The 10,344-nt window shown below is 43.3% G+C and overlaps 1 protein-coding gene across 1 annotated transcript in view; it reads left to right on the top strand.

Annotated features, from left to right (window-relative positions):
- Positions 1-420: 420 nt before the first annotated feature.
- Smc3 (structural maintenance of chromosomes 3) overlaps positions 421-10,344 on the top strand; it is a 42,986-nt gene continuing 33,062 nt past the window's right edge. Inside the window, exons 1-3 of the mRNA XM_052763228.1 lie at positions 421-571; positions 1,470-1,545; positions 10,263-10,301. Coding sequence (XP_052619188.1) covers positions 557-571; positions 1,470-1,545; positions 10,263-10,301 — 130 coding nt within the window. The 5' untranslated portion in view covers positions 421-556. The remainder of the gene's footprint in view (positions 572-1,469; positions 1,546-10,262; positions 10,302-10,344) is intronic.

The raw sequence follows: 10,344 nt of genomic DNA, 5'->3' as shown, positions 1-10,344 counted from the left end.
CCAGCGGCATCAATGAGACCTACATTCAAGTCAGGCGCTAGCCCGATAGGCCACCCTTATTAAGCCGCCGGGCGCCCGCGTGACCCCTGGCGCGCTCGGCGATTGGCTCCGCTCGGCTCACTCTAGCCTTTGGCGCCGAGCAGGCCCCGCCCCCCGTGAGCGCGACCATAGTCCGCGCGTACGGAGGTGGTGCAGGCCAGCCTTCCCGGCAAGGCTCCTCCGAGCCGGGCCCCCAACTAGTTCTCAGCCAGCCGTACGACCGACGCCACGTTATCACATGAAGCCCGCCAGGGAGGGCCGCGGGAGAGGGGTCTTCCCGACGCGGCAGAGCGGGGCTGGCCCCGACTCCCCCTGCGATCTGTGGCGATTCCGGAGTGGTTCCGCCCGACCGCGGGCTCCGCCTCCGCGGCAGCCGCCATTTTGTTTGGCCTCAGGAGAGCGAGCGGGAGCGAGCGGAGCCCAGTGGGAGGGGGCTCGCCTGCGGCTCTCCGGTCTCCGCGGCCGCGCTGTGGCTGTTCTGAGGTGAAGCCTTCTCCCTGCCGGGGGTCGCGGAGCCATGTACATCAAGCAGGTAGGGGCTGGCGTCCTTCGTCCTCTCGGGCCGCGAGAGGCGGGGTGTCGCGGCGCGACCCGCGGGTGGGTCCGCGCCGGCCGGGCAGGGGGGAGGGTGGGGGGAGCGGGTCCCGGGCGGGCCGAGGGTGCCGCCGCAGCCGGAGCCTCCCCTCAGGGCCGGGGCTGCGGAGCGCCGGGAGCGGCGGCCGGCGTGCAGAGGCCCGGCCTTCTCGGGCGCCGCGGGCTGCGAGCTGGTGAGGGGCCGTGGCGGGCCGCGTCCTTCTGCAGGGACGGCGGGGCTCAGGCCGCCGCGTGGGAAGGCGGCCTCGGGGCCCGGGGGCGCCGAAGGCTGTCACCACCTCGCCTTTGCCGGCCTTCCCCGAGAAGGGCGGGCCCTCGTTGCAGAACACGTCGCGCCCGATCACTCAGTTGTTTACTTCTGTCAAAATGGTCTTCCCGCGCAGGAGTGCGCCGCAGGGATGAGCCCTGCGCACACGTCAGGCCATGTTCTTCTGCTGGACGTGTCAGACTCTGAGCACCCCCTCCCCCCCCCCCTTTTTTTTTTTTCCAACATTGACCCCTCGGGCTGGTCTGACTGAAAGACGCCCCCTCTGAGCTTGGAGTCAGGCAGGCTGGGACCCCCTCGCCCGCTTGCTACACCTTTAGATAGCGCTGCAGAGTTCGGTGTTGCAGGTTACTCTGTACACCTCTTAATTTTGAGGGCTTCTCCTCCCCCGTCAACACTGCACCAGCCGTGGTTGCAGATAATCGGAAGGGCTTTAGCAGATCACTAACGTGCATGCTCCAAAGCGAAATGGAATGTTTCTGTCTTGCGTTAAATAAGAAGCGAGAAATGGAAAGAATGTTGCCATGGAAGTTCTTCTGTGCGTGCTCTGAAGGCTGTCTCTTTTTACTAGGTGATTATCCAGGGTTTCCGAAGTTACCGAGATCAAACAATTGTAGATCCCTTCAGTTCAAAACATAATGTTATTGGTAAGTGTTCTTGGTTTTAATGTCAGATTTAGAATTGATAGACAAGTGTACTCTGTCTCCAGGCCTAAGACGGAAATGTTTAGGTCACTCAGTCAGAGGTAAATCATTTTGGGGGCTGGTGGTGTAGACTCAGTAGTAGAAGTTCTTGCCCAGCATGTGTGGGGATGTTGATTGAGAGCCTTTTATGTGTGAGAGGGTGTTTTTAAAGCTTTGAGTTGTGATGACTGGGAGTTAGACGTTTGACCTGCTTTGTTCTGTTCAAGTGCTCACTATTGCTTTCTTGGAAAGGTGGCTTGGGCTCAGGTTGTCCTCAGTCATTCCCTTGCCAATTTCTTTGTGAATATGAGTTTTCATGGTAGACCCAAGTAGACATCATTCCTGTCTTATAAGGCTTTGGAAAGATTAAGAGAAGGTATGTGGTTGTTGTCATTAACAGTGCTTAGCTATTAAGATTTTTGTTTCTTTAAAGTCTCTATTTTGCTGTTAGAGCTGTTAACACATTCTGCTGAATTTTTAAAGGATGGATGAAATGAGTGCTTTTAGACATCAGAAACAGATTGTAGTATTGACAGTTTGGCTATTACAGGATCCTCATTGCAGTTTGCTAGTTTGGTGACTTAGACAGTTCTGGAGGATAGAAGTCTGTGTGTGTGGAACGAGCATGATTGAGTTCTGATGAGGCCTCATTTCTGCCCAGTTGACAGCTAACATATACCTCAGGACCTCATCCAGCCTTAGTCACCTCCTAATTCAGTCCATGGGATAGGTGAGGTTTGCATGCAGAATCAGTTGAAGGGAAATGAATGCCAGTGTTCATAGAAGGTCTTTAGAGAGTCGGACATTGTGTAAAATAATAAAGGAAAGCCAGGTGTGGCCCAGATGTGGTTCCAGCTACTTAGGAGGCTGAAGTGAGAGGATTGCTTGAGTTCAGGGATTCAAGACCAACCCAGTTAGTATAGCAGGACCTTGATACTGAATAAGTAAAAACAAAAATTGGAGAGTAGGCTTTTTCTGCCCTCGGTACATGAGCTGCAACCCTTTGTGGGAATAGAGGAAACTGTTTTGTGTTCTAGCTACAGAAGAGTATTAATTGAATCAATATGCTGTGGAAGTAGCAAGATTGTACTAACATTTTGTTGCATTTTGATTACAGGAGCTTTCAGATGTTTACCAGTCTGAAAATATTTAGAAATGGGGAAAAAGAAACATTACTAGATTTTACATTATTTCTTTTACTTCTAAGGTGAAAAACACCTTAATGTTTCAGTTATATGGTTTTGTAGGTGATCTGTGAGATAGTGGTCCTTATCTAGAATTATGTGTCTTACGGTCTGTTAAATATCTTTGTTTTAGTTGCTATCAGCTTTGCTCAAAACATTACAGTTTCTTTTGAGAGAAAAATAAGAATTCTTTAATGTTTTAACTGAGATGTACTTAAAGTGGTTTTATTGGTACTTTTTTTTTAAATTAAAAAGATACTTAAAAAAAGATACTTTAATGTGAGAAAAATGAAAAGTTGTTATTATGTGAATAAAGTAGAAAATAATTATGTAGTAAAATTGACTTTTAAAATAGTTAGGATCTAGAGAGATGACTCAGCAGTTAAGATCACTTGTGAAGGACCCATTTGGTTCCCAGCATCCAAGTGATGGTTTACAACCATCCATAACTCCAGTTTGAGGCACCAGGCACACACACACATGATGTACATTCATACATGCAGGTAAAATAAATGATGAAATAAGTAAATCTTTAAAAAAATAAAAGCTAATACTAGCATCCCACTTTTGTTTAATGATTTTGATCAAAAAAAAAAAGATTTGAAAGCAAATATCTCTTGTGCTGATGTTTGAATCTGTGATAGTCCAAATACCGTTTACCTTGCATCTCCTTGTCCCCAGTCTTCAGATATAACCAAGTACCCAGTGAAGGTTAATTAGAAGGAAAAAAGTTGCCCTTCTTAACCCGTGCAAACACTTTTTTCTTGTCATTGTTCCCTAAAGCAGTATAGTATGACGGTTATATAGCATTTCCTGGCAGATTACAACAAAAGGATCAGAGTTTTAATCTCTTATTTAACCATAGCATTGGATATATAAATAATCCAGAGAGGACCTGTGTGTTTGTATGTATATGTTATCACATTTTGTTGAAGGGATTTGAGTATACTCAGATTTTGGTATCTGTGGCTGGAGAGGAGAGCTCTCTTAGAATCAATCCCCTATGGATATTATGGATGATTTGTATATACTTTTTAGGGTCCCTTCTGCCAGCCTTTTAATAAGAAGTATCTGTCACTAAATTTTTCTTTCTTTCTTTCTTTCTTTCTTTCTTTCTTTCTTTCTTTCTTTCTTTCTTTCTTTCTTTCTTTCTTTCATTTTGAGGCAGAGCTGAACTGTATAGCACAAGCTTGGCCTTAAATTTTTGATCCTCTTGCCTCAGCCTCCCATGTGCTGGGATTACAGGAATATACCATGTTCTGCTCCATAATCGTTAATAAGAAAAACTGGGGGCTGGCGTGATGGCTCAGTTGTTAGGAGTATTTGCTGCTATTCCAGAGAACCTGAATTGGGTTGCCAACACCCACATCAGGAGGCTGACAACCACCTGTAATCCAGCTTCAGGGGATCTTTTGGCTTCCTTGTGCATGCATGCACGCACGCACGCATACACATACCTAGTACATAGATACACATAAATAAATGTTAAATGAGAAAAACTTGTCTTAACCATGATTTTTCTAGAAGACAGAAAAGGCAAGCTTTAATGGAAGGTGCAATCTAAGGGCAACAGTGATGTGGAGAAGCTGATACCAACCTTTTCTTTGATTTATTTTGTCTTTTCTGTTGCTGTGATAATACTATGACCAAGGCAACTTCTAGAAAGAGTTTATTTGGGATGTACAGTTTCAGAGGGCTAGAGTCCATGACCATGGTGGTGAGAAGCATGGCTACAGCAGGCATGGGACAGGGACAGTAGCTGAGTCCTCACACCTTGATATACAAGCACAAGGCAGAGCTAAGTGGGAATGGCACTCTGTGGGCTTTTGAAACCTCAAAGCCTGTCCCCCTGTAACATACTTCCTCCAACAAGGCCTCACTTCCTAATCCTTCCCAAACAGTTCCACCAACTGGAGACCATTCTCATTCGAACTACCACAATGTGTATGATTGCTTTGCCTGCATTTGTGTCAGTCTACTATGTTCATGCTTTATGCCTACAAAGTCAGAAATCTGAAATTGGAGTTAAGACATGGTTGTGAACCACCATGTGGATGCTAAGAAGTGAACCCAGGTCCTCTAATAACAACAAGGGCTCTTAACAACTGAGCCATCTCTCCAGCCCATGGTCTCAATTTTTTAAAGAAGACACATTTGGTTTGTTGTCATGTTGAATAATTTCCAAACAGATTTTCTGGACCTGCTATGCCTTGGAAAGGTCAGAAGAGAGAAAGCTGGAGAGGGATTTGTCTACCAATGGCTGTCATTCATAGGTCATAGTTTACTGCATAAGGCATTTATTCCTTCAGGCTTTTGGAATGTTTTGCTCTGCATACAAAACTCTGAAGGAGTTGTGGAATTACAGCTTCCTTTAGTTATCCACAGGCCTGGCTTGAATGTATCTCTGGAATAGGCTGAAACAACCTATTGGTTGTTTCCCAGTTGGGAGCCTATAGAAACTGTCAACTTCAGGATTCCATAAGTGTGTAGACTTATTTAAGCTTTATTAAATGGAAACGGGTTCTTCTTTCAACATGTTGACAATCTGCTATTTTTTCACCCAGAATAAAAGTTTGTTTTTGTTACTTGAGGCAGGTTTTTTTTGTTTTTGTTTTACTTTGTATTCCTGGCTGGCCTGGAAGTCCCCTCTCTAGATCAGGTTGGCCTCAAACTTGGCTGTAATACTGCTTCTGCCTTTTAAGTGTTAGGATTATAGATGTGTGTCACCATACCCAGCTAGAATAATTTTATTTTTCATATACTCATGTGTAGCCCAGTCTGACATCAAACTCAAGGTCCTGCTGCCTCAGTGCTGGAGATTGAGCTGATCTGAAACTTGCTGCAATCCTCCTTTCTCTGCCTTCTGAGCACTAGAACTACAGGAATGTGCCACTGTGCCTAGCTCAGCATAGCTCTTGAATGTCTTTCCTTTATTAAATGTCTAGCATCCTTTAAGATTTTAGTGTTTTATTCTATGGATAGGAATAATTTTTATAGAGATACTTAATTTTTTTCCAGTTATTAATGAATTGTGACTTATTTTTAAGGTGTGTGTGTGTATTTTTTTTTTGTGTGTGTGTATGTGTATGTATGTATGTGTGTGTGCACGCATGCAGAAGGCATTAGAATTCCCTGTAGCTGGAGTTAGAGGTGGTTGTGAGCCACCTGATGTGGGTGCTAGGAAACGAACTTGGATCCTCTACAGGAGCACTGTGCTCTTAACCATCTCTCTAGCTTCAATTGTCATTTTAAGTACTTACACTTACTTGTTGATCTTTTCAGCTTTTATTTAGGAATAATTTTGACGTCACAGAAAAATTTCCCAATGGGAATGAATGCCTAGTTTCAATCATTGTACTTTTTTCTCCTTATACTTTTTAAACCCCGCACCAGGTATGTGCATTTTTTGCCTCTCACTTCAATGGGTACTTTGCAAGATAGGGATATTCTTGTAGTCATTATCTTAAATAAGCTTAATGATATCATTCTCCACAGGTTTTAGTTTTTTTTAATAGACCTAGAAGTGTTCTTTACAGGAACCTCCCCTCCCCCCAATACAAGATCCAGTTTATTATTAACTATTAGGTTTAATTGTCATGTTTCTTTAAGAGCCTTTAATCTGGAACACTTCAACAACCTTCATTTTTTTTCAAAATTTATTTGACAATTTCATACTTGTATATAATGAGTTTTCACAAAAGCCCCATTTCCCTTACCCTTGCTCCCACCACAAACTGAAGCCCTGCTTCCTGACAAGCCCTCTCCTACCTATTTTTCTTTTCTGATCCACTGAATTTAATTATGGTTGCTTACAGAAGTGTGAGTCTGGGGCTATTTAGTTATTTATTGGAGCCTGGCAACTTATCAGTGGCTGTACCACTGAAGAAAATGACACTTTCTCTTCAGTACACATTAATGACCTCAGTGAGTGATGGGGACTCATGAGCCTGTTAGCCAACTGTGATGAGGTGATGCTGGGTCTAATCTTGTGCGGGTGATCATAACTGCAGTGAATTGATGACTCGTGGCCATGTCATGTCTATAAGACATGCTTCCACAGCACTCCTTCCCATCCTCTCTGGCTTTTGCATTGTTTCTGCTTCCTCTTCTGTGATGTTCTCCGAGCCTTGAGGGATGATAGAGATGATCCATTTAGGGACAAGCGCTTCATAGTCTCTGCTCTTTAGCTAATTGTGAGTCACTGCATTAACCACTGCCCTTTACAGACGAAGCTTCTCTGAAGAAGTCTGAGAGCAGCACTAATCTATGGGCGCAAACAATGTTTAGTAGGCGGTTTTATACCATGCCCATTTAGGGGCTGAAGAAATGGCCCAGCAATTAAAGGCACTGACTGCTCCTTCAAATGACCCTGGTCCTAGCAACCACATGGCAGTTAACAACTGTCCATAACTCGAGTTCCAGAGAATCTGATGCCCTTTTCTGAACCCCACAGACACCAGGTATGCATGTAGTACCCAGATATACTTGCAGTCAAAATACCCATACACATAAAAACAAAACCAAAAAACTGTCATGTCCATTTAGCAGAACTATAGTAGCTTCTTCCCTGGGGCCTGAGACTACCTCAACCACAGGCTTTTGTCTTAAGTTTACAGTCCCAGACCTAAAGTTTCCACCTGTGGAGGGAGCCTCGAATCCAGCCAGAGAGCTGTTGGTTACCCTACAGTAGTCATGCCACTCTTACACCACTGGGCATATCTTACCAGACAGGTCATTATTGTAGTTTATGAGGCCCACAGCTGGGTTAGGACCGTTGATGACTTTTCTCCCCCAACATCTGCTGTAGTACTTGGCAGCACTATGAAACTTATCCAGTCGAAGGGAAACTTCCAGCTCAGATGCAACTTGATTTCTCATTGTCTTGCAACCTGAGTATGTGGTGTCTTCAGCAGTAGCATCTTACAATATGTTTGTAGTGGGCAACCAGTATATTGGCAGTAGCCTGTAATGTTAGGGAGACTTGGGACTTCCCTGAACAACAGCTTGTATTCTATATTTGGTACTAGAGTTTTCTTTTAATAACATTTGGCTACTGGGAGGTAGGAGCATTATCCACCCATGGAAGGTGTTTTCTATTTAATTTTACTTATTTACTTATAATTTATTTGGTTTTGAGATAGTGCCTTGCTGTGTTGCCCAGACTACTATTAACTGGAAATCCCCATCCTTTAGCCTTCCGAGTGTTTAGATTACAGGTGTGTACCACTGTGCTTGGTATTTTTTGTCTTTTATAATGTTATTTCTGAAAAGTACTATAGTGTCCTGTGTTCTCACAGTATCATTTTTGGAGACAGGAAGTCAGTTTACCACTTATTGGTGCTGTTGATACACTGTTAACTAGTCAGGGTCATAGCCAATGTTTTCACTACCTTGGTTTTTTTTTTTTTTTTCTTCTTTTTTCCCCCCTCTTGTAAATATGGGGAGATACTTTTGGACCATGAAACTACTCTATTTTTAAATTTATTTTATTTTATTCTATGTATATGGGTGTTTTGCCTGCATGTCTGTAACACGTGCATGCATGGTGACTGGAGATTAGAAGAAAGTATCAGATTCCATGGAACTGGAGTTACAGACAGATGTGGGTGTTTGGAACTGAATTCAGGACCTCTGGAAGAGGAGCCAGTGCTTTTAAAAATTGCCTTTATGCTTAGCATTTATAGATGAGTTTTGCCTTTAGTCTGATAGTTACAAAATGATTTTTCTATTTCTAGTATTCTTTGCTTTTTTATCACATGACAGTAGGTGCTTTCCTCTAAGCAAGAGCTCTCCTTATTTTTCTTACTATTACTGGTATAAACTAATGGATTATTCCTTCTACTAATCATCAAGGTGGCAGTTTGGTACTCATATTTCCTAGGATTTGGCCCGTGAAAGCCAAATGTGTGGAATTTCTGACATTCAAATTCAGGTAGTGAAAAAGTGCCTTACAGAGCTGGAGAGGTAACTCAATAGTTAAGAGCACATTCTGCTTTTGTAGAGAACCAGTCTTCAGTTCCTAGCACTCTTTGCTCAAACTTGTTGTCGAGAGTACACATACACAAGATTTCTGCTGGGTGTGGTGGCACACTCTCAGGGGAGGCAGAGACAGGTGGATCTCTGTGAGTTATGAGGACAGCCTGGTCTACAAAGCAAGGCCCAGGACAGCCAGGGCTACACAGAGAAACCCTGTCTGGAAGAAAAAAAAAAGTGAAATATCTTTTAAAAACATGCCTTATAGCGGGCATGGTGATGCACAACTTTATTCCCTGAACTGAGAGACAGAGGCAGGAGGATCTCTTTGAGTTTGAGACCAGCCAAACAAAACAAAACACACACAAAAGAAGTGCCTTATAATTGTCTCCACTTTTTTGATTTCATTAGGCTGCATCAGTGTGTAGGGTTGATCATAAGTAGATAGCATGAGACGGTTAACAATATGTGAATCCAAATTGCTAAAAATATCGTGTATAATTTACATACAATTTTTCATGCATTTTTATGTTACCAATGTCAGGTAGCATTACTCCCATTTAAACTGTTAGGGGAGAGAGCAAAAGAATCAACTCTGAGGGGTGGCTTAGTGGGTAAAGTGCTGGCTCTGCAAGCATGAGACTGGAGTTCAGACTTCAGTACACATAGAAGTGGGCCTGTCAGTGTGGGTCTGTGACCTTAACACTGGGGCTAGAGTTCAGTGTGTGAGGCTGGTAGCCAGTCAGGCTAGCTGAAATGGTGAGTTCCAGGTTCAGTGAGAGGCCACCTCAGAAATTAGGATGAGCAAGTGAGGAAGACACCTGTGTTGACTTTTGTCTTCCATGTGTGTGCATGGGTGTACACAAACACAACACACACTGAAAACTAACAAAAAGAAAAACTTTACAGTCAGGTGTGGTAGTGCATGCCTATAATCTCAGCACTTGGAAAGCTGAGGCAGCAGGATTACAAAATTAAAAGCTAGCCTGTACTACATAGTGAGTACCAGACCAACCAGGGCTGTGTAGGAAGACCTGGTTTCAAAACAGAACAAGCAAAAACTACCTAAAAATTATATAAAGATTAAATTTAGTAGGTAATTACTGCTCTGTTTCTTTCTTTTCTTTCTTTTTGGTTTTTCGAGACAGGGTTTCTCCGTGTGGTTTTGGTGCCTGTCCTGGATCTTGCTCTGTAGATCAGACTGGCCTCAGACACACACAGATCCGCCTGCCTCTGCCTCCTGAGTGCTGGGATTAAAGGCACAGTGTGCCACTGCTTCCTGGCTCTGTTTCTTTTACCCACCACTTTTTAATGTCAATATTAAAATGTTAGGAAGTTGCATTTAAAATTTTAAAGTAGAGGGCGGGGCAGACCTGGGAGGACTGGAAGGTGAATATGCTTGGGGTTCATGATGTGAAATTCCCAAATTAAAAAAAAAAGTTATGGAAATTTTTTAAAATAGATTTAATAATTTTAAATTGACTTTTTTATATGAACTAATCTGTACTTTTTGAAATTTTATAGTGGGCAGAAATGGATCTGGAAAAAGCAACTTTTTTTATGGTAAGTGTAGATTTTTGGATTTTAATTATATGAAGACTCAAGT

The sequence above is a fragment of the Peromyscus californicus genome, unplaced genomic scaffold (assembly GCF_007827085.1).
Source record: "Peromyscus californicus insignis strain IS unplaced genomic scaffold, ASM782708v3 Scaffold_4__1_contigs__length_199733344, whole genome shotgun sequence".
NCBI lineage: Eukaryota > Metazoa > Chordata > Mammalia > Rodentia > Cricetidae > Peromyscus > Peromyscus californicus.
Note: the sequence above shows the minus strand (reverse complement) of the source record. Positions and strands in the feature narration are given on the sequence as shown.